Source organism: Saimiri boliviensis, chromosome 2 (assembly GCF_048565385.1).
Source record: "Saimiri boliviensis isolate mSaiBol1 chromosome 2, mSaiBol1.pri, whole genome shotgun sequence".
Classification (NCBI taxonomy): Eukaryota; Metazoa; Chordata; class Mammalia; order Primates; family Cebidae; genus Saimiri; species Saimiri boliviensis.
This window is the reverse complement of record NC_133450.1, coordinates 76819158-76844300: the sequence shown is the minus strand read 5'-3', so window position 1 is coordinate 76844300 and position 25143 is coordinate 76819158. Positions and strand designations below refer to the sequence as shown.

Here is a 25143-nt window from a genome sequence, read left to right as displayed (position 1 = left end):
TTAAGGAAGCTGGTTGGGGTTTTTGAATGGCTTGGGAACACACTGATATTCCTCTCAATTAAATTATGAAATGTCAGCTGCTACTATTTGAAAATTTGCTATTTGACACATTTTCAGAGATTAATTAGAATCATATAAAGAAGAAAGCCCGTGGTGAAAATATTATAGTTAAACATTATGAGTTATAAATAAAGGTTTACTCAGGGGTACACTCATAGCCTTAAAGCTTTTATTACTAGGTAATAAATATGAAAATCATGTACAAAACTTTCAGCTCTGTAAGTTAAAAAAAAGCAGTCATTTAAAAAGACTGAGATAAAATAATGACGAAAGCAAAATTAATGCATGAATAATTTTGTCAAGTAAAAATTGCAAATAAAATGATTCCTTCTTTGGTGGAAAATTAGACAAAATAGACTTAAGAAAAGAGGAATGGAAATTGTTCCAGAATAATGCAAAAAGCATCAAGTATCCCATACCTTCTTAAAAAAAAACAGCATTTACAGAAATTTTCCAAGAGTAATCAATATTTGACATATTAAAAATATTAGAAGTCTCAAAAAACTATTTTATCATTTAATCAGAACAATTTTACAAAGTAAACAGATCAAAAAATGATGTGATTTTTCTAGGATCACAGAGTCACACAGCTCTAACTACAAAGTCAAATGAGAAGAAGAAAAAATTTATGCTCATTCACCAAAATATTTACTTTTATCTTTATGAATCTTCTGAGGTACAAACCATACAATCTTTTTCATATTTTAATTGGCTAGCATGTGACCACTTGTGTTTCCTTAAGAAAGTCTCATGTGAACAAAAATCCTTAAACTTTTTTATGTTTAAAATAGTTTGTGATGCACATTTGTGTGTGACTCACCACTGCTCCATCAACGGCACATCCTTCAACTGCTTTTGTTGTATCCCATAAGTTTAGAGATGTTTCCATTTTCATTTTTGCCTCAACATATTTTGATTTTCCTTCTGATTTCTTCCTTGACCAAATGGATATTCAAGAGCATATTGTTCAGATTCCATATATTTATAAATTTTCCAGTTCTATTCCTATTACTGATTTCTGATTTCATATCATTGTGGTCAATAGATATGCTTGATATGATTTCAATCTTCTTAAAGTGGTTAAAAGTTGTTTTGTGGCCCAACATATAATCTATCCTGGAGAATGTTTTGTGTGTATGTGAGAAAAATGTGCATTCTGCTGCTTTGGATGGAATGTTTTGTACATGTCTGTTAGGTCATTTTGTCTAGAGTGTTGTCAATTCCTCTATTTCCCTATTAGTTTTCTCTCTAGATGATCGATCAGTTTTTGAAAACAGGTTCTTAAAGACTCCTGACATTATTGTATTGTAGTCTGTTTCTTCCTTCAGTTCAGTTAATATTTGCTTTATGTATTTAGGTGCTCCAACACTAAGTGCACATATACTTACAACTGTTATATCCTCTTTATGAACTGATTGCTTATTATATGAATAACCTTTGTCTTTTAAGTTTTTGTTTTTCCATTTTATCTGATAGAAGTAGAGCTTTTCTCACTCTCGTTTATTACCATTTGCATGGATTCTCTCTCGTAACTGTCCATCTATGTGCATCCTCAAAGCTGAAATAAGTCTGTTGTAGGTAGCATATAGTCGGGTTTTGTTTTTATCCATTCAGTCCTTCTCTATCGTTTGATTGGAGATTACAATTCATTTACATTCAATGTAACTGATATGTTAGGACTTACTCCTGCTATTCTGTTTTTTGTTTTCTGGTTGATTTTGCAGATCCTTTGCTCATTTATTACTTTCTTGCTGTCTTCCTTTGTGATTTTATTATTTTCTCCAGCTTTATAATTTGATTCCTTTCTGTTTCTTTTGTGTGTCTACTGTAGGTTTTTACTTATATAAACCCTATTATAATTACAGCAGTCTACTTTGGTATCATAACAGCTTAACTTTGCATTAAAAATTCTACAATTTTGGCCGGGCGTGGTGGCTCAGGCCTCTAATTCCAGCACTTTAGGAGGCCAAGGTGGATGGATCACGAGGTCAGGAGATTGAGGCCATCCTGGCCAACATGGTGAAACCCCATCTCTACTAAAAATACAAAAATTAGCTGGGTGTGGTGGCACATCTGTAATCCCAGCTACTTGGGAAGCTGAGGCACAAGAATCATTTGAACCTAGGAGGCCAAGATTGCAGTGAGCCAAGATCATGCCACTGCACTATACCCTGGTGACAGAGCAAGACTCTGTCTCAAAAAAAAAAAAAAAAAAGGTCTACACTTTTATATCCCCCTATTTTATGTTTTTTGATGTCACAATTTACATCTTTTACAATTTACATTGTGTATACACAAATTATTGTAGCTATAATTATCTTTAATATTTTTGTCTTTTTGTGCATTAGGGTTATAAGTGATTCACACTCTACCTTGCAATTTAGAATATTCTGAATTTGATTATATGCATATTTTTTCAGTAAGTTTTACACTTTCACATGTTTTCATATTACTAATTAGCATCCTTTCATCTTGAAAAACTCTTAAGCATTTCTTTTAAAGCAATCTAGGAGTGATTAATTATGTGCGGTTTTGTGTGTCTGGTAAATCTTTTATTTTCCTTTAATTTTTGAAATATAGCTTTTCCAGGCAAAGTATTCTTAGACATATTTTTCTTTCAGAACTTTGAGTATACAGATGACCCTGAACAATGTGAGAGTCAAGGTACCAACACTCCATGGAGTTGTAAATCTGCACATAGCTTTTGATGCCCCCCAAACCTAAACACTAATAGTCTACTGTTGACTGGGGGCCTTACTAATAATATTAAGAGTTGATTGATACATATTTTATGCTATATGCATTATTTTCTGCATTTTTAATATCTCTTTTTATTGTACAGTTCTGTGAGTTTTGACCAATGCATACCATTGTGTAACCACCACAATAATCAAGATACAAAACAATTCAACCATTTTAAAAACTCCCCCCACACCCACCAGGAAGTTTTACCCCTTTGTAAGCAACCCGTCCCCTACTCCCAGCTCCATATGTGTAACTCTGTAAGAAACTGCCAAGTGATTTCCAAAGTGGCTGTACCATTCACCCAATGTACGAGAGTCCTAGTTGTCCCACATTCTGGCTGGCACTTGGCAGGTATTTTTCAGTGGTAGCCATGAATCAAATATATAGTTTACCTCAGTGTTGTCTTAATTTGCATTTCCCAATTGTCTAATGATGTTGAGCATGTTTTTGTGAGCTTATTTGCCTTCTGTAAGTCATTTTTGATGATGTGTTCATATCTTTTGTGTGTTTCTTATTGAATTATTTATTAACACTGAGTTTTGAAGTCTTTATGCATACTAGATACAAACCCTTTATCAGATAAGAAATTCACAAATATTTCTCTGTCTGTGGCTTGAGTTTTCATTCTCTTATCAGTGTCTTTTGAAGAGTAGTTTCTATTTTTATAAACTCCAATTTACCAATATTTTTAAATTTTTGTTTTATTTTACTTTAAGTTCTGGGGTATATGGGCTGATCTTGCAGGTATACACATGCTATAGTAGTTTGCTGCCTCCATCCCATACCACCTATATTAGGCATTCTCCTAATGTTATCCCTCCCCAATCTCCCCACCCCCCGCTGTTGCTTTCCTAGCCCTCCACCCTCAATAGACCCTAGTGTGTGATGCTCTCCTCCCTGTGTCCATGTATTTTCCTTGTTCAACACCCACTTGTAAGTGAGAACATGCGGTGTTTGGTTTTCTGTTCTTGTGTCAGTTTGCTGAGAATGATGGTTTCCAGATTCATCCATGTCCCTATGAAGGACATGAACTCATCCTTTTTATGGCTGCATAGTATTCCATTGTGTATATGTGCTACATTTCCTTTATCCAGTCTATCATTGATGGACATTTGGGCTGGTTCCAAGTCTTCGCTATTGTAAACAGTGCTGAAATGAACATACGTATGCATGTGTCTTTATAACAGAATGATTTCTAATCCTTTGGGTATATACCCAGTAATGGGATTGCTGGGTCAAATGGAATTTCTATTTCTAAATCCTTGAGGAATCACCACACCATCTTCCACAATGTTTGAACTAATTTACACTCCCACCAACAGTGTAAAAGCATCCCTATTTCTCCACATCCTCTCCAGGGTCTGTTGTCTCCAGATTTTTTAATGATCGCCATTCTAATTGGCATGAGATGGTATCTCAATGTGGTTTTGATTTGCATTTCTCTAATGACATGCTGGTTTTGGTGAGAAAAGAACTTCAACTATGGGTGGGTATAAAGGCATTGGCTAGGTGAGGTGTAGTGTTTCTGGCTTCATGAGCATGCAACAGCTTACATTTCCCATGCAGCTCTGTCAGATGAAGTCAGCATTAGCGAAAATTGCAGCATCCTCAGTTGCCAAGGCTAGTGGTATCTGCAATGGCTGTGAGGATTGTTAGGGTATTCAGTTACAAAGACTGCTGGGATCCTACTAATCTCTTTTTCTCCTATAGTGGAATTCATGCCTGCAGATATCCCAAAAAATTCTAGGTTAAGTTTGCAGGCCTCTTGTGGTGGTGGTGGTAGCAGCACTGTCTGATGTCTGGTGCCCACGAAGTGGCCATGGTGCCAAGACTTAGAGTATGAGTACCTATGAAGGGTCGGTGGCTCTAGGGTCTGGGGCAACAGGGACATTGGTGCTTGTGATGCAGGTTCCCTGCAGCAGCATTTGGAATGGTGTGTGAGGCATAGGAACTTCTAGAAAAGCAAGAAAATGAGGTCTGGAGTATAAATTCATGCAGACCTCAGGAATCTGAGGCAGTATTGTAGTGGATTCAGTGCCATGAGTGCAGGTGGATTTGCCCTAGGATCTGCGGTCCAGAGCAGGGGCATGTGAAAATTCACTGTTGCTCTAGAGTCCAGAATGCAAATGCAGCTGATGTCCATAGGAGGTGTTTATGGAATGGCTATAGAGCTGGAGTTTAAAGTACAGACATGTGTGGAGTAAAAGTGGTTCCATGGTCCCTGGTGAAGGCTAGTTTATTGTGGAAATGACTCTGGGGTATGAAACATGGGCATGCATGCTCCTGCAACAAAGCTGAGACTTAGAATGTGGGTATGCACAGAGTGTCTGTGTCTCTAGAGTCTGCGGCATGCATGGTTTTGGGTGTGAGTGGTGGCCCTAGCCCTGGGTAGTACAACAGTGGCTTCTTATTGAGGTCGAAGCATAGCAGTGTCTCTCTCCCCAGGAGGTAAAAACAGCAATGGCTGTTGGTTAACTATCTCAGTGGCAAGAGCCAGTAGTGTTCTCTGTGTCCTGAAGAAAAAAAGGATGAACACTAAGGGGACATACGATGTGAAAGCTATAGGGGGTATGTGGCTGCCTCGAGGACTGTTGAAGTCCTTAGTCGAAAAGGCTGCTAGGATCTTTTGCAGAGCAGGCCACTGGAGACCAAAGTGGTACCTGCTTCATGACTGATTCTGCTCTTCCTCACCTGTCTTTGTGCCTAGCTGTATCCAGATGTCTCACATATGCCAATCTCCCCAGCAATCTTTTCTGTGCAGTTATTGGTTTTTGCTGTACTGTGTTGATGTAGGTTTTAAATTTGACTCTTGAACCCTTCTAGGACTATTTTCGTTCATGGGTAGATGTCTAATTATTTTGTGTGTGTGACAGTGAGATAAAAGATAACCTAATCCACCATGTTGCTCATATCATTTATCTCTCCCACTTCCCATAAGGACACCAATCATATTGGATTAGAGCCCACCCATGTAATGCCATTTAACCTTAATTACTTCTTTAAAGACCATACCTCCAATACAGTCACATTGTGAAGTACAGTAGAGATTAAGAATTTACTTCAACATATAAATTTGGGGGAAGACAAATTCACTTAATAATACGTCTGTAAAAAAATTCTTCTGACCTTCATCATGTTTTTTTCTTATAGTATCTTTGTATGAATGCTGTGGACATTTCCTTTTTGTTTTTTATATTTGAATTAATTTGATATTTTAAATGATTAGCAGGAGATTCTTACCTGTGTGTATTCACAGGGGGTTTTTCAGGGTTGTTTTCAAGTCTTTACCCCTCAAAGGCTCTCTCCATAAAGTATAAAACATTTTCTTATAAAAGTGATTTGGTTAGTAAAAACTGAGATTAAGCAGTTTTAAAAATGAGATAACATTTAGATTGAAATATTTACAAGAACTATGTGAAAACAGTTAATAGTTTCTGGTGGTTCATAATAACAATCTTATAAAACGTTGGGAGGTCATTCCAGGAACATGAAACTATATTTTTATACTTTAGTTTTAAACCCTAGTACTTAAATCTCTTGATAAATATTCTAGGATAGAGGTGTTTTTTTTGGATGAAATAAATAAAATACTGCCACTCCAAACTTTTAGAAACCAAAACAATGATCAATATTTAAATGATATATTCATACCTGAACACCAAAGAAAAATGTTATTTCCTAGATCTTCTTTAAATTCATCATTAAAGCGGTAACTAGATTCTGGAAATGCTTCATGGAATGTTGCATATATGGCTTGTGCCAAACAATCAGGATATATCTACCAAAATAAAAAAGATGATGTTATTTTTATGGGAATTGTATTGAATTTGTAGGCTGCTTTTGGCAGTATGATCATTTTCACTATATTGATTCTACCCATCTGTGAGCATGGGATGTGTTTTTATTTGTCTCATCTATGATTTGTTTCAGCAGTGTTCTGCAGTTTTTCTTATAGAGATGTGTGTGTGTGTATTATTTATAAATGTATATTTATATATATATTATTTATTTATAAATACATATATATTTGCAGGTGTCCTAAAAGGAACTGAGTTCTTCATTTGATTCTCAGCTTGGTTGTTGGTATACAGCAGTGCTACTTATTTGTGTACATTGATTTCGTATCCTCAAACTTTAGTGATTAATTTGTCAGATGTAGGAGCTTTCTGGATGAGTCTTTAGGGTTTTCTAGGTATACAATCATATCATCAGCAAACAGTGACAGTTTGACTTCCTCTTTACTCATTTGGATGCCCTTTATTTTATTCTCTTGTTAAACTGATCTGGCTAGAATTTCCAGTATGTTAAACAGAAGTGGTGAAAGTAGGCATCCTCGTCTTATTCCAGTTCTCTGGGAGAATGCTTTCAACTTCTCCCCATTCAGCATAATGTTGGCTTTTGTTTGTCATAGATGGCTTTATTACCCTGAGGTATGTCCCTTCTATGCCAATTTTGCTGAGTGTTTTAATCATAAAGTGGTGCTGGATTTTGTCAAATGATTTTTCTGCATCTATTAAGAAAATCATATGGTTTTTAATTTTGTTTTTGTGGTGTATCACATTTATTGGGTATGTTAAACCATCCCTGCATCCCTGTTGTGAAACATAGTTGTTCATGATGTATTATATTTTTGATATGCTGTTGGATTTGGTTAGCTAGTATTTTGTTGCGGATTTCTACATCTATGTTCATCAGTAATATTGTTCTGTAGTTTTCATTTTTCGTTATGTTCCTTCCTGATTTTGGTATTAGGGTGATACTGGCTTCATAGAACGAATTAGGGAGGATTCCCTCTTTGACTATCTTTTGGAATAGTTTCAGTAAAATTCATACCAATTCTTCTTTAAATGTCTGATAGAATTCAGCTGTGAATCCATCTGATCCTTAACTTTTTTTTTGGCAAATTTTTAAATTACTGTTTCAATCTCACTACTTATTATTGCTCTGTTCAGAGTTTCTGTTTCTTCCTGATATAATCTAAGAGGCTGGTAGATTTCCTGTAATTTATCCATCTCTTCTACATCTTGTAATTTGTGTGCATAAAGGTGTTTATAGTAGCCTTAAATAATCTTTTGTATTTCTGTGGTAATACTTCCTGTTATGTTCTAATTGAGCTTATTTGTATCTTCTACTTTCTTGCTTAATCTTGATAATGACCTATCAAATTTGTTAATCTTTTCAAATAATCAGTTTTTTTCCCTCTTTTGTATATATATTTTTAAATTTCATTTCGTCTGCTCTGATCTTTGTTATTAATTTTCTTCAGCTGGGTTTGGGTTTGGTTCGTTCTTGTTTCTCTAGTTCCCTGAGGTGTGACCTTGGATTGTCTATTTGTGCTTTTTTAGGCTTTTTGATGTAGGCATTTAATGCTATGAACTTTCCTCTTAGCACTGCTTTTTCTGTGTCAGAGGTTTAGATAGGTTTTGTCAGTATTATTGCTCAGTTCAAAGAATTTTAAATTTTCCATCTTGATTTCACTGTTCACCCAAAGATCATTAAGGAGCAAATTAATTTCCATGTATTGGTATAGTTTTGATGATTCCTTTTGGAGTAATTTCTAATTTTATACTACTGTGGTCTGAAAGGGTACTTTATATAATTTTGATTTTCTTAAATTTATTGAGACTTCTTTTGTGGCCTATCATGTGATCTCACCAGAAGGGAGCAGGAGTAGCTATTCCCCACCCCCTCGCCCCGCTGAGACAGAGTCTCATTCTGTCAACAGGCTGGAGTGCAGTGGCATGATATCAGCTCACTGCAACTCCACCTCCCAGGTTCAAGCAATTCTCCTGCCTCAGCCTTCTGAGTAGCTGGGACTATAGGTGCACACCACCATGCCTGGCTAATTTTTGTGTTTTTAGTAGAGATGAGGTTTCACATGTTGGTGAGGCTGGTCTTGAATTCCTGACCTCATGATCCGCCCACCTGAGCCTCCCAAAGTGCTGGGATTACAGGCGTGAGCCACTGCGCTTGGCCAGGAGTAGCTATTCTTATATCAGACCAAGCAGACTTCAAAGCAACAGCAGTTAAAAGAGACAAAGAGGGACATTTATATAATGATAAAGCAATCAGTCCAATAGGAAAATGTCACAATCCTAAATTTATAGGCATTTAACATGGAAACTCATAAATCTGTAAAACAATTATTACTAGGCACAAGAAATTAGATATATAGCAACACAATAATAGTGGAGGACTTCAACACTCCACTGAAAGCACCAAACAGGTCATCAAAATGGAAAGTCAACAAAGAAATAATGGACTTCAATTATGCCCTAGAACAAATGGACTTAACAGATATTTATAGAATATACTACCCAACAACTTCAGAATATACATTCTATTCATCAGTACATGGAATTCCAGTACTATGATGAATAACTGGTGACAGTTTGTATCCTCGTCATGTTTCAGATCTTAGAGGAAAAACTTTTGGTTTTTCCCCATTAAGTATGATACAAGCTCTGAATCTGTCATATATGCTTTTTACTATGCTGAGGTATATTCCTTATATCACCAATTTTTTGATAATTTTTAATCATGAAGGGATATGGAATTTTATCAAATACTTTTTTGAGCATCAATTGAAATGATCATATAGTTTTTATCCTTCATTCTGTTAATATGATGTATCACATTGATTGATTTGCCTATGTTGAACCAGTTCAGGAATAAATGCCACTTGGTAATGATGAATGATACTTCTAATGTATTGCTGAATTTTTGGTTTGCAGTATCTTGTTGAGGGTTTTTGCATCAATATTCATCAATTATTCTGATCTGTAGTTTTCTTTTCTTTTCTTTTCTTGATGTGCCTTTGTCTAGTTTTGATATCCAAGTAACACTGCCCTGTAGAGTGAGTTTGGGAGTATTCCCTCCTCCTCTATTTTTTAAAATAGTTTGAGTAGAATTGGTATTAGTTCTTCTTTGAATGTTTGTAGAATTTAGCAGTGAAGCCAGCAAGTCCTGGGCTTTTCTTTACTGGGATCCTTTCCATTATGGCTTTGATCTCATTACTTGGTCTGCTCAGGATTTGAATTTCGTCCTGGTTTAGTCTTGGGAGGTGGTATATATTTAGAAATTTTTCCATTTCTTCTAGATGTTCTAATTTATTGGCATACACTTGCTCATGGTAGAGACTAATAATACTTTGACTTTCTGCAGTGTCAGTTGCAATGTCTCCTTTTTCATTTCTGATTTTGTTTGTATCTTCTCTCTCTTTTACTTAGTCTGGCTAATGATTTGTCAATTTTTAAAAAACTTTTAAGAAAACAAACTTGTTTTATTGATTTTTTTTTTTTTTTAGGTAGAGTCTTGCTCTGTTGCCAGGTTGAAGTGTAGTGGTGCAATCCTGGCTCACTGCAACCTCTACCTCCCAGGTTCACGTGATTCTCCTGCCTCAGCCTCCTGAGTAGCTGGAACTACAGGCACAAACCACCAAGACCAGCTAATTTTTTGTATTTTAGTAGAGATGGGGTGTCACCACGTTGGCCAGGAGGACTGGATCTAACTTTATGTTCCACCTGCCTCAGCCTCCCAAAGTCCCAGGACTATAGGCATGAGCCACCACACCCAGTCTATTGACCTTTTTTATTGTGTGTGTGTGTGTGTGTGTGTGTGTGTGTGTGTGTGTGTTTTCAATTTCAATTTCATTTATTTCTGCTCTGATCTTTATTATTTCTTTCCTTCTACTAATTTTGGGTTTGGTTTGCTCTTGCTTTTATAATTCTTTAAGACACATTGTTAAATTGTTTCTTTGAAGTCGTTCTTTTTTGATGTAGTCACAGCTATCAATATCCTTCTTATTACTGCTGCAAGTAGCCACTTACAGCTATAAATATGCCTCTCACTTTTGTGTGGGAATGTCTTTATCTCTCTTTCATGTTTGAAGGATGTTTTTTCACTCTCTTGGTATATTGTGTTTCCATTATCATTTGTTTAAAGAGAACTTTTCAAATTCTTAATTTCTTCATTGACCCAATGGTCATTAGGAGCGTACTGTTTAATTTCCATGTGTTTAGTTTTCAAATTTCTTCTTGTTATTGATTTGCATATATATTTTAAATTGTTATATCTTCTTGCCGGATTGATCCCTTTATTATTACATAATAGCCTTCTTTGTTTCTTCTTATAGTTTCTGTATTTAAGTATATTTTGTCTGATGTAAGTATAGCAACTCCTCTTTTTCTGGTTTCCATTGGCATAGAACGTCTTTCTTCATACCTTTATTTTTAGTCTATGTATATCTTTATAGGTGGAGTGTTTTTTTTTTTGTTGGCAACAGAACAATGAGTCTTGGTTTACATCCATTCAACTAGTCTACATCTTTTGATTAGAAAGATTAGTCCACTTACACTCAACATTATTATTGATAAGTAAGGGCTTACTTCTGTGATTTTGTTATCTATTTTCTGGTTGTTCTGTGGTCTTCTCTTTCTTCTTTCTTTGCTTCCTGTCTTCCTGTAGTGAACATGATTTTTCTTTGATGATATACTTTAGTTTCTTCCTTTGTATTTTTGTTTTGTATTTTTTGCTCTGTATTTTTTTTTTGGTTTGAGATTACAATGAGGCTTGCAAATTTAAGACCCATATTTTAACCTGATAACAATATAACACTATTTGCATAAAAGAAAAACTAATAAAAAATCAATGTTTTAAATTTGTCCCTCCAATTTTTAACTTTGTTGTTTCTATTTATATCTTACTGTACTATGTAAGTTGTTGAAATTATAATTTTTGAATGGTTCCTCCTTTATTTAGTACTTCTACTTATAAGAGTAGTTTACACACAACAGTTACAGTGTTTTAATATTCTGTGTTTTTCTGTGCACTTACTATTACCAGTGAGTTTTGTAAATTCAATTGATTATTTATTGCTCACTAATGTTTCTTTCTTTCTGATTGAAGTACTCACTATAGCATTTATTGTAGGACAGGTCTGGTATTGAAGAAATCCCTCAGCTTTGTGTGGGAACGTCTTTTTCTCTCTTTCATGTTTGAAGGATGTTTTGCCAGATACAATACTTGAGGGTAAAATTTTTCATTCCTTCATAGGCGGGTGTTGAACAATGAGAACACATGGACGCAGGGAGGGGAGCACTACACACTGGGGTCCGTTGGGGGGAAATGGGGGAGGGGCGGGGGGTAGGGAGGTGGGAAGAGATAGCATGGGGAGAAATGACAGATACAGGTGAGGGGACAGAAGGCAGCAAACCACACTGCCATGTGTGTACCTATGCAACAATCTTGCATGTTCATCACATGTACCCCCAAACCTAAAATGCAATAAAAAAATAAAATAAAATAAAATAAAATAAAAGAGTTAGGTATTTATTGTAATATTCACTGTCTGGGCTTATTTGTAGCTGTCCTACTTGGGAAGGCTTTCCAGATATTTGAAAGAACTTGGGTTTCATGATCTAAGCTGTATCTACTTTTAGGGACACCCCAAGCTCAGTAACACTACGGTTCTTGCAGACTCGTGGAGGTGATTCTCTGAATTACCAGGCAGAGACTTTTGTTCTCCTCCCTTACTTTCTCCCATACAGAATCTCTCTCTCTGTTCTTACACCTAAAGATGTAGGTGGAGTGACACAAGCACTCCTTTGGCTCTCACCATTATGACTACACTGGGTCAGACCTGAAGCAAGAACAGTGCTGGGTCTCACTGAAGCCATGTAGTAATCACTCCCTCACTATTGTATATGTTTGCTCAAGGCCCTGGGGCTCTACAATCAGTATGTGGCAAAGTCAGCCTGGCCTGTGTCCTTCTGTTCAGGGTGGTGAGGTTCCCCTGGTAGGTGGGTCCATGTGTGCTGTCTGAGAGCCAGGGACTACAGAAAAAAACCCTTGGAGCTAGCACTCAAACCACAAGATGCAGTCCTTCCCACTCTTCCCTCCCCTTTCAAAAGGTAGAGTCATTTCACCCTGTAGCCACTGCCACACCATGCCATAAGGAATATTGCCAGACTATCAGTCAATGTTCCCTTAAGGGTCACAGGCTCTTAAATCAGCTTTTGTTGAATGCCACCTGGCCTGGGACACAACCTTCAGGGAAGTGGGCTCCTCTGTGGCCAGAGCAGGTCCAGAAATGCTGCCCAAGAGTTAAGTCCTGGAATCAGGGACCCCAAGAGCCCACCTGGTGCTCTTCCCACCTGTGGCCATGCTGATACCTGAAGCAAGCAAGTCTCAGAGTCTCACCCAGAGCCCTCAATGTAGTACCTGGGTATTGCTGCTAGTTATTCAGGGCCCAAGGGCTCTTCAGTTAGCAGGTAATAATGCTGCCAGGATTGGGGCTGTTCTTTCAAGGCAGTATGTTCCCTTTTTGCCCAAGGTGTGTCTAGAAATGTCATCTGAAAGCTATGCCCTGGAATAAGGGCCTCATCTCCATCTAGTGCACTATCTTGCTGGGGCTGAGATGGTATCCAAAATGCAAGTCAAAGTCCTCCACACTCTTCCCTCTCCTTTCCTTTAGCAGAAGGAAGGGGCCTCTTTTGGAGCTGTAAGCTGTTCAGCCTAGGGTTATGAGAGAGGTGATGTCTGTACTCCCTTGGCTGCCCCTAATGGGGTCTCACTATGCACAAGTACACTTCAGTCCACCATCTCTGGACATAGTTCAGTAATAGGTCTTGTTTAAGAGTTGCAGTCCTTATGGCCTAGACTGCCTTTCAGATTTACTTAGAGACACAGAATTTGTAGCCCTCTGTGGCAAGGTTTGCAGGTTCTCAAGTTCTGACCACTGGGATCCACAATTCTCCTCTGTCCAGGGCTGTTTTAAATGCTCCCTCTGTGGGCTGGTATCAGCTGAGTTTGGTTTGGTTTTCCTTTCTGTTCTAACAGGACAACACTGAGTTAACTGCCTCACAATGTTGTGTTCTCCCTTCCCCAGCACCCAGAAATGCTCTCTGCACTACACTGCCACTGCTGCAGATTGGGGAGGGATAGTGTTGGTGATTCCAGACAGTGTTTCCTGTCTCTTCAGTGCCTCTTTCAGTAACATGAAGCTAAAACCAGGCACTATGAGTACTCGTCTGATTTCTGGTTTTTAAGAAGGTGTTTTCTCTGTGTAGATAGTTGTTAACTTGGTGTCCTCTTGGGGGAACAATCAGTGAGGCTTCTATTCTGCCATTTTGCTCTGCCTCTGCTTGTTTTGCCTTAAATTAGAATAGCAACTTCTGCTTTTTTCTGTTTGCTAGGTAGATTTTTCTCCATCCCTTTACTTTGAGCCTATGCGTATCACTGCATGGGAGACTGATCTCTTGAAGACACCATGCAGTTGGGACTTCTTTATTCAACTTGCCACTTTGTTCCTTTTAATTGAGGCATTTACATTCAAGGTCACTATTGATATATGCAGATTTAATCTAGTCATCATGTTTTTGGCTGGTTATTATGCAGACTTCTTTATGTGATTGCTTTATAATGTCATTGGTCTATGCAGTGGCCAATAAAAATCTTTCCTTTCCATATATTGCACTCTCTTCAGGACCTCTTATAAAGCAGGTTTTTTGGTAGTCAACTCCCATAACATTTGCTTGTCTGAAAAGGATCTTATTTTTCCTTCACTTATTAAGTTTAGTTAGGCTGGATATTAATTCTTGGTTGGAAACTCTTTTAAGAATGCTGAATATAGCTACCCCCAACACCCCACAAATCTCTTCTGGGTTGTAAAGTTTTTGCTGAAAGGTCTGCTAGCCAATTGATGAGGTTCCCTTTGTAGGTGACCGCCTCTTCTCTCTATGCCATTAAAGTTTTTTCTTTCATGTCAACTGTGGAGAATCTGATGACTATGTGTCTTGGAAATGGTCTTCTTGTATAGTATTTTGCAGTTCTTTTTCACATTTTCTGAATTTGAATGTTGGCTTTTCTAGAGAGGTTGGGTAATTTTTCATAAATAATATCCTGAAATGTTTTCCATGCTGCTTGCTTTCTTTCCCTCTTTCTTTTTTTTTTTTTTTTTTTTTTTTTTTTTTTTTATTGCATTTTAGGTTTTGGGGTACATGTGATGAACATGCAAGATTGTTGCATAGGTACACACATGGCAGTGTGCTTTGCTGCCTTCCGTCCCCTCACCTGTATCTGTCATTTCTCCCCATGCTATCTCTTCCCACCTCCCCACCCCCCGCCCCTCCCCCATTTCCCCCCAACAGACCCCAGTGTGTAGTGCTCCCCTCCCTGTGTCCATGTGTTCTCATTGTTCAACACCCGCCTATGAGCGAGAATATACGGTGTTTGATTTTCTGCTCTTGTGTCAGTTTGCTGAGAATGATGGTTTCCAGGTTCATCCATGTCCCTATAAAGGACGTGAACTCATCGTTTTTGATGGCTGCATAATATTCCATGGTGTATATGTACCACATTTTCCCTATCCAGTCTATCATCGTTGGGCATTTGGGTTGGTTCCAGGTCTTTGCTATTGTAAACAGTGCTGCAATGAACATTCGTGTGCACGTGTCCTTGTAGTAGAATGATTTATAATCCTTTGGATATATACCCAGTAATGGGATTGCTGGGTCAAATGGGATTTCTATTTTTAGGTCCTTGAGGAATCGCCACACTGTCTTCCACAATGGTTGAATTAATTTACATTCCCACCAACAGTGTAAAAGTGTTCCTATTTCTCCACATCCTCTCCAGCATCTGTTGTTTCCCGATTTTTTAATGATCGCCATTCTAACTGGTGTGAGATGGTATCTCAATGTGGTTTTGATTTGCATTTCTCTGATGACCAGTGATGATGAGCATTTTTTCATATGTTTGTTGGCCTCCTGTATGTCTTCTTTTGTAAAGTATCTGTTCATATCCTTCACCCATTTTTGAATGGGCTTGTTTGTTTTTTTCTTGTAGATCTGCTTTAGTTCTTTGTAAATTCTGGATATCAGCCCCTTGTCAGATGGGTAGACTGCAAAAATTTTTTCCCATTCTGTTGGTTGCCGATTCACTCTACTGACTGTTTCTTTTGCCGTGCAGAAGCTGTGGAGTTTGATTAGGTCCCATTTGTCTATTTTGGCTTTTGTTGCCATTGCTTTTGGCGTTTTGGTCATGAAGTCCTTGCCTACACCTATGTCCTGAATGGTTTTGCCTAGATTTTCTTCTAAGGTTTTTATGGTATTAGGTCTGATGTTTAAGTCTTTAATCCATCTGGAGTTAATTTTGGTGTAAGGTGTCAGGAAGGGGTCCTGTTTCTGCTTTCTGCACATGGCTAGCCAGTTTTCCCAACACCATTTATTAAACAGGGAGTCCTTTCCCCATTGCTTGTTTTTGTCAGGTTTGTCGAAGATCAGATGGTTGTGGGTATGTTGTATTTCCTGTGAGGCCTCTGTTCTGTTCCATTGGTCTATATCTCTGTTTTGGTACCAGTACCATGCTGTTTTGATTACTGTAGCCTTGTAGTATAGTTTGAAGTCCGGTAGTGTGATGCCTCCCGCTTTGTTCTTTTTGCTTAGAATTGACTTGGCTATGCGGGCTCTCTTTTGGTTCCATATGAAGTTTAAGGTGTTTTTTTCCAGTTCTGTGAAGAAGGTCATTGGTAGCTTGATGGGAATAGCATTGAATCTGTAAATTACTTTGGGCAGTATGGCCATTTTCACGATGTTGATTCTTCCTAACCATGAACATGGAATGTTTCTCCATCTGTTTGTATCCTCTCTTATTTCGTTGAGCAATGGCTTGTAGTTCTCCTTGAAGAGGTCCTTTACGTTCCTTGTTAGTTGTATTCCTAGGTACTTTATTCTCTTTGTAGCAATTGTGAATGGCAGTTCGTTCTTGATTTGGCTCTCTTGAAGTCTATTACTGGTGTATAGGAATGCTTGTGATTTTTGCACGTTGATTTTGTATCCTGAGACTTTGCTGAAGTTGTTTATCAGTTTCAGGAGATTTTGGGCTGAGATGATGGGGTCTTCCAGATATACAATCATGTCATCTGCAAATAGAGACAATTTGATTTCCTCCTTTCCAATTTGGATACCCTTTATTTCTTTTTCTTGCCTGATTGCTCTGGCTAGAACTTCCAGTACTATATTGAATAGGAGTGGTGAGAGAGGGCATCCTTGTCTAGTGCCAGATTTCAAAGGGAATGCTTCCAGTTTTTGCCCATTCAGTATGATATTGGCTGTTGGTTTGTCGTAAATAGCTTTTATTGTTTTGAGATACGTTCCGTCAATACCTAGTTTATTGAGGGTTTTTAGCATAAAGGGTTGTTGAATTTTGTCAAAAGCCTTCTCTGCATCAATCGAGATAATCATGTGGTTTTTGTCTTTGGTTCTGTTTATGTGGTGAATTACGTTTATGGACTTGCGTATGTTGAACCAGCCTTGCATCCCCGGGATGAATCCTACTTGATCATGGTGGATGAGCTTTTTGATATGCTGTTGCAATCGGTTTGCCAGTATTTTATTGAAGATTTTTGCATCTATGTTCATCATGGATATTGGCCTGAAATTTTCTTTTCTTGTTGAGTCTCTGCCGGGTTTTGGTATCAGGATGATGTTTGTCTCGTAAAATGATTTGGGAAGGATTCCCTCTTTTTGGATTGTCTGGAATAGTTTCAGAAGGAATGGTATCAGCTCCTCCTTGTATGTCTGGTAGAATTCAGCTGTGAACCCATCTGGACCTGGGCTTTTTTTGGGTGGTAGGCTCTTTATTGCTGCCTCGACTTCAGACCATGTTATTGGTCTATTCAGGGTTTCGGCTTCTTCCAGGTTTAGGCTTGGGAGGTTGCAGGTGTCCAGGAATTTATCCATTTCTTCCAGGTTTACTAGTTTATGTGCATAGAGTTGTTTGTAATAATCTCTGATGATGGTTTGGATTTCTGTGGAATCTGTGGTGATATCCCCTTTATCGTTTTTTATTGCATCAATTTGGTTATTCTCTCTTTTCTTTTTTATTAATCTGGCTAGTGGTCTGTCTATTTTGTTGATCTTTTCAAAAAACCAGCTCCTGGATTTATTGATTTTTTGAAGAGTTTTTTGTGTCTCTATTTCCTTCAGTTCTGCTCTGATCTTAGTTATTTCCTGTCTTCTGCTAGGTTTTGAGTTTTTTTGATCTTGCTCCTCTAGCTCTTTCAATTTTGATGATAGGGTGTCAATTTTCGATCTCTCCTTTCTTCTCATGTGGGCACTCATTGCTATATATTTTCCTCTAGAGACTGCTTTAAATGTGTCCCAGAGATTCTGGTATGTTGTGTCTTCGTTCTCATTGGTTTCGAAGAACATCTTTATTTCTGCCTTCATTTCATTGTTTATCCAGTCAACATTCAAGAGCAAGTTGTTCAGTTTCCATGAAGCTGTGCGGTTCTGAGTTAGTTTCTGCATTCTGAGTTCTAACTCGATTGCACTGTGGTCTGAGAGACTGTTTGTTATGATTTCTGTTCTTTTGCATTTGCTGAGGAGTGACTTATTGCCAATTATGTGGTCAATTTTAGAGTAGGTGTGATGTGGTGCTGAGAAGAATGTATATTCTGTGGATTTGGGGTGGAGAGTTCTGTAAATGTCTATTAGGTTTGCTCGTTCCAGGTCTGTGTTCAGGTCCTGGATATCCTTGTTGATTTTCTGTCTGGTTGATCTGTCTAATATTGACAATGGGGTGTTAAAGTCTCCCACTATTATTGTGTGGGAGTCTAAGTCTCTTTGTAAGTCATTAAGAACTTGCCTTATGTATCTGGGTGCTCCTGTATTGGGTGCGTATATATTTAGGATCGTTAGCTCTTCTTGTTGCAGTGATCCTTTTACCATTATGTAATGTCCTTCTTTGTCTCTTTTGATCTTTGTTGCTTTAAAGTCTATTTTATCAGAGATGAGAATTGCAACTCCTGCCTTTTTTTGCTCTCCATTTGCTTGGTAGATCTTCCTCCATCCCTTTATTTTGAGCCTTTGTGTATCCTTGCATGTAAGATGGGTTTCCTGGATACAGCACACTGATGGGTTTTGGCTTTTTATCCAATTTGCCAGTCTGTGTCTTTTGATTGGGGCATTTAGTCCATTGACATTTAGGGATAGTATTGTTATGTGTGAATTTGATGCTGTCATTTTGATGCTACCTGGCTGTTTTGTTGGTTAGTTGATGCAGATTCTTGATTGTGTTGCTGCTTTTTTACCATTTGGTGTGTTTTTGGAGTGGCTGGTACTGGTTTTTCCTTTATGTGTGTAGAGCCTCTTTCAGGAGTTCTTGTAGAGCAGGTTTGGTGGTGATGAAATCTCTGAGTGCTTGCTTGTTCACAAAGGATTTTATTTTTCCTTCACTTATGAAGCTGAGTTTGGCTGGATAGGAGATTCTGGGTTGAAAGTTCTTTTCTTTAAGGATGTTGAATATTGGCCCCCAGTCTCTTCTGGCTTGTAGGGTTTCTGCTGAGAGATCTGCTGTGAGTCTAATGGGCTTCCCTTTGTGGGTAACCCGACCTTTCTCTCTGGCTGCCCTTAGCATTTTCTCTTTCATTTCAACCCTGGTGAATCTGACGATTATGTGCCTTGGGGTTGCTCTTCTTGAGGAATATCTCTGTGGTGTTCTCTGTATTTCCTGGATTTGAATATTGGTCTGCCTTGCTAGGTTGGGGAAGTTTTCCTGGATAATATCCTGAAGAGTATTTTCCAGCTTGGATTCATTCTCTTCATCACATTCAGGTACACCTATCAGACGTAGATTAGGTCTTTTCACATAGTCCCACATTTCTTGAAGATTTTGTTCATTCCTTTTTGCGCTTTTTTCTCTGTTCTTGCCTTCTCTTTTTATTTCATTGAGTTGGTCTTCGACCTCTGATATCCTTTCTTCTGCTTGGTCAATTCGGCTGTTGAAGCTTGTGCATGCTTCCCGAAGTTCTCGTGTTGCATTTTTCAGCTCCATCAATTCACTTATTCTCCTCTCTATGCTGTCCATTCTCGTCAGCAGTTCGTCCAATCTTTTTTCAAGGTTCCTATTTTCTTTGCGATGGGTTAGAACATGTTCTTTTAGCTCATTGTAGTTTCTTACTACCCATCTTCTGAAGTCTGATTCTGTCATTTCATCACCCTCCTTCTCCATCCGGTCTGGTTCCCTTGCTGGTGAGGAGTTGTGATCACTTTTAGGAGGAGAGGTGTTCTGGTTTCGGGAGTTTTCATCCTTTTTACGCTGGTTTCTACCCATTTTTGTGGGTTTATCCACCTGTTGTCTGTCTCTGTCCCAGGGAGTTGGAGTTTTATGAGTTTCCGTTGCACTACTGCCTTTTTCGATTTTTTTTTTTTTTCAGGTCGGACCCGCCCAGCTAGCAGCACGCCTAGCCTCTGCCTGCCCGCGGGGGCTTTGCTGAGCTGCTGTGGGCTCCGCCCAGCTGCCCTGAGCTCTTCCCTGTAGTCCTTTTTATATGGGCGTAGTTAGAACTGTCTGGGCAATGGTGGCCCCGCCTCTGTTATGGCGGACTCTCTCTGTTGTGGCAGGTTGCCTCGGCAATGGCGGGTTGCCTCGGCAACGGCAGCCTGCCTCCGTAGCCGTGGAGAGTCTCAGTAATGGCGGAAGCCCCTCCCCCACGGAGCCGGACCGTCCCGGTTCAGCTGTGCTTGGTTTGAAGGGCTCAACCCAGAGGGTTTCCAATTACTGTTTTTGTTTTGGTTGTTGTTGGGGGTGGAGGGGTGGGACCAACCGAGCCTGATCACCTGGCTCCCTGACTCAGAGTCTTTTCTTTTAAGTTGAACGACCCCGCGTTCCGGTCGCTTGTTGAAAAGGTGCCGGGATCTCCCGTGCTGCGACTCACGGAGTCGGCTCGAACCGCGGCGCCGGCTCCTGGCGGATTTTTTGCCTAGGAATCTCCTGGCCTGGCTCGCTGTTTCAGATGAATGGGCTATTCTGCCATCTCAAGGCTCTGCTCGCCAGCTAAGAGGGCTCCCAGACCAGTGGCTTTTGTACGGAGAACCGCAGCAACAGGGAGTGGTCACAGCAGCCGCGCGGGCGGAATCAGCCCCGCGGGGGCCAAAACAGCCGCACCGGCTGGGACTGCGACGCTGGTGACCCCTCTGCCTGGGTATCTCCTGGTCTGTGGGCAATAAGAGTTCGTCTGGAAATGCGGCGTCCACTCACCCTCTGCACTTTCACTGGGAGCTGAAGTCCTGAGCTGTTCTTAGGCGGCCATCTTGAAAGTCGGATCCTCTTTCCCTCTTTCAGGGATGCCAATGAGTCATACATTTGGTCTCTTTACATAATCCCATATTTCTGGAAGGTGTTCTTCATTCTTCTTCACTGTCTTTCTTTATATTTGTTTGAATGGTGGATTTTGGAGAATCAATATTTGAGCAATGATAGTCTTTCCTCAGCTTGACCTATTCTGCGTTAATACTTAAAGTGTATTCTGAAATTCTTGAAGTGAGTTTTTCAGCTGTATCAGTGATTCTTCTTTTTAAAAATGGCCATTTTATCTTTTACTACCTTATCATTTTATATTCCTTAGAATCCTTGCATTGAGTTTCAATGAATTCTTTTTAATCCATATTCTAAATTCTATATCTAGAATTAGGTTATTACTGATATATGCAGATTTGACCTGGACACTGAGTTTGGCCAGTGACCTGGGAACCATTTCATCCTGATTAAGAACCATTGTTGGGGAACTAGTACAGTTGTTTGGAGGTAAAAAGTCTATCTTTCTGAGTTCTCAGAGTTCTTGCACTTGTTCTTCCTCATGTTTGTGAGTTGATGTTTCTTCAATCTCTAAAGTTGCGTTCTTTGGGTGCTTTCTTTATTTGATTTCATTAGGGGTTTAATTGTGGTATAAAGTGGGTTCCGTTTACTGACTTTGTTCCTGTAAAAAATTAGAAAGCTACAGCTCAGCTCGGCACTCCTGGGCAGTGTGCTCTAATTCTGGAGAGCTGGTATCCTGGCCCCTTGAGGTTAGAAACCTGATGTACTGGTGGGCTAAAGTGCTCCTGGGCCATAGGCCACAACACTCTGATGTGTGCTGCCAGCCAAAGCACTTCATTAGACAGGGGCCAGCTGGAACTCTCGATGGCCAGGCACTGTTTGCCACTGCAGGAGTTTTAATGCAGGCCCCTGGGAGGAAGCCCATTTGGGCATCCAATGCCATACTGCAAGCAGCCATCACTGGATAGGCTGGTCCCAAGAAGAGACTGGCAGACAGGGGTCACTCAGGTCAGACTGGCCCATCTCCAAGGAAAGGATACCCTGCTCTGCTAAGGTCTGATAGTTCCCCTAAAACAAAAGTCTCCTAGGGTAGTGAGGGAAGCCTTCAGGTATGGGCATTCCTAGCTGTGCTCCATCACAGACACTCCTACACTAAACCCTCTGCCTTCTGCACAGGCTAAAGTCCTGCCCCAACACATCTCCAACCAGCTATTCCTGCTAGCTCAAGTGTCCACGGGGGTCATGGGTCCTCTGCTGCCATGATTCCAGAGGTCCATGGTAAGAGTGGATTGCTCCTTGCCTGCTCATCTCACCTCTTCCCCAGGAGTCATTCAGGCCAGGAAGAAGTCCCTGTGCATGATAGTCCCATGCAAAGTACCCATCTTCTTCCCCCTCCATCCTAGCATGTGTATTCTTCCTCCATCCACTCTCAATGCCTTCCCTCAGATGATATATTCAGAGTGCACCAGTCTTCCCAGTGTCCCATTCTCCTGGAAGCAGATATTCCTCCTGGCTGCATCTAGTCAGCCACCTTATAAACTATTATTTACTTTATGAAATACACATGTATTTTTTTCTTATAACTTGCTTTTGGCCATTTTATTACTTCTTTCTACCTTTCACTGAGGGACATAAACAAGTAAGAGTTGAAAATCCAGTCAGCCTGACAATGTTTTGGGGAAAATACTTAATTCATATAGAGAATAAAATTAACAATTAAGGCTTCGTAATTATTTAACTTCGCTGTTGCTATCCTCTTTTAGAAAGTCATGTATAGGGGAGTTTAAGATGACAGACAGGAAGCAGCTAGTGTACACTGTTCTCATGAGGATGAAACAAAGTGCTAAGTAAATACAGGTTCTTTCTTTCTTCAAATGGATTGCCAAGGAGATCCCACGAAGATTCACCAAGGAAGCAACAGGACTAACAAAGAACAAAGAGGAGTGAAGCCAGGCAGTTTCCCACCCAGAACTGATGTGGAGTTCAGATATTTTATGGTGTCAGAATTTTTATGCTAGTTCCTGCTCATCTGGAGAGGAATGGGTACGTCTTTTGGCTTTGCTTCTATTGCCTTATGGTATTTTGGCTTTGCTTCTATTACCTTATGCACTTCTGTGGACTGGTTTTATATTGAGCTGTGTGAGCTGACTGATGGTTCTGTCAGGTGAGAGACAGCTGCAACACAAACAGGTAGGTATGTGCCTGATCTTTGTTTATGCTTTGCTCTCTTGTTGTTTCAAGTGAAGGACTGGACATTGGAGTACCTGGTGCCCTAAGCTTCCTGTTCTGTGGGGTTGGAGGGACACAGTTATGTCAAGCTGAAGCCCCTTGCTTTCTCACAAATACCCAAATGGCAAACACAGGCACCTGCCCTAATGAGGGTTAATGGTAGGAGTTCCTTGTGAAGTGCACTGAAGACTGTACAGGGAGTTGAGGTGACTGCACCAGCTTCCTGTCCCACATAGGGAAGAACTTGATTTGTTTTCCTTTTACACAACTGTTCCAAGGCTTATGACTCCTAATTTAGATTCATATTCTAGTCTATCTCCAGACTACAATGAGGTTGAGAGGCACAATAAATGCCTGTTTTGTGACTCTCTGTGGGAGTGGATTCAGGACATAATTTCATCTCTGAACTGGATAGACAGTTTTATGGCTCACCTCTTGGCCAGTGTGACAGTACTGCTGCTGCTTGTAAATGGTGTATGGGGGGGCTCCACCTTTGGGCCCATGTAAGTGGGTTTTGGTTCTGGTGGTTGTGGCTAGTTAGGTCAGCCTGACTTCAGGCCCTGGGGAAGTCATCAGGTGCCAGTAGAGTTGGAACAGTGTAAGTAGGGTAGGTAGCTGGTTCCCAGGCCACTACATGGCTGGCAGAACAGTGGGTATGAGTACTGAAGGGGCTGTGTAAACAGTACTGCAATAAACATATGTGTGCATGTGTCTTCATAACAGAATGATTTATAATCTTTCGGGTATATACCCAGTAATGGAATAACTAGGTCAAATGGTACTTGTAGATCCTTGAGGAATCATCACACTGTCTTCCACAATGGTTAAACTAATTCACACTCCCACCAACAGTGTAAAAGCATTCCCATTTCTTCACATCCTCTCCAGCATCTTTGGTCTTCTGATTTTTTAATGACTGTCATTCTAAGTGGCGTGAGATGGTATCTCAACGTGGTTTTGATTTGCATTTCTCTGATGATCAGTGAAGATGAGCTTTTTTTCATGTTTATTGGCTGCATAAATATCTTCTTTTGAGAAGTGTCTGTTCATATCCTTTGTCCACTTTTTGATGGAGTTTTTTCTTGTAAATTTGTTTAAGTTCTTTGTAGATTCTAGACATTAGCCCTTTGTCAGATGGGTAGCTTTCAAAAAAATTTTCCCATTCCATTGGTTGCTGGTTCACTCTAATGACAGTTTCTTTTGCTGTGCAGAAGCTTTTTAGTTTAATTAGATCACATTTGTCTATTTTGGCTTTTGTTGCCATTGCTTTTGTGTTTTAGTTATGAAGTCCTTGCCCATGCCTATGTCCTGAATGGTACTACCCAGGTTTTCTTCTAGGGTTTTTATGGTTTTAGGTCTTACGTTTAAATCTTTAATCCATTTGGAGTTAATTTTTGTATAAGGTGTAAGGAAGGAATCCAGTTTCAGCTTTCTGCATATAGCTAGCCAGTTTTCCCAACACCATTTATTAAATAGGGAATCCTTTCCCCATAGCTTTTGTCAGGTTTGTCACAGGGGGTTTTAAAGGGAGACTTAGCACAAGCCAAGGAGTCTAATCATTAAGTACATCTTGTCTGTTCTCAAATGAGGCTTTGAGAATTAATTAAATAACTTCTAATTTTTTGTTAGAAAAAGTTACTGAATATCAAAACCCAGAAAAAGTCAAATTATGGTTTGTATGTATAAGATCTATCAAAAGACACATCCATCATATCCATCATAGGTGAGAACATTTGGATCATCGAAGTAGAAACAGAAACTAGAGAAGTGGGGATATACAATGTTATCATTTTATTCTTTGTCCATATTTAAAAGCCTCTTATCCTTTTCTTAAAGGCCCTGTATTAAAGCATGCTTGATTTCATAAAATCATGTCAGTGGACTATGCACTCTCAGTAAATTGTTAATATAAAAGCTATAAAAGAATAGGCTAAATGAAAAAATATGGGTAGCAGAAACAGCTGTTTTTGTGCTGTTTAGGCAATTTAATTGCAACATGCCTAATCATTA

The 25143-nt window shown here is 39.3% G+C and overlaps 1 protein-coding gene across 6 annotated transcripts in view; it reads right to left on the bottom strand.

The window, feature by feature from the left end:
* The window catches only part of FAM227B (family with sequence similarity 227 member B), a 349113-nt gene that overhangs the window by 268176 nt on the left and 55794 nt on the right, over positions 1 to 25143 (bottom strand). For all 6 annotated transcript variants that reach the window (XR_012516264.1, XM_074393630.1, XM_074393631.1 and 3 more), the window contains exon 10: positions 6457 to 6583. Coding sequence is in view for 5 of the 6 variants with exons in the window: in XM_074393630.1 (XP_074249731.1) it covers positions 6457 to 6583 (127 nt within the window). In the remaining variant the exon portion in view is untranslated. The remainder of the gene's footprint in view (positions 1 to 6456; positions 6584 to 25143) is intronic.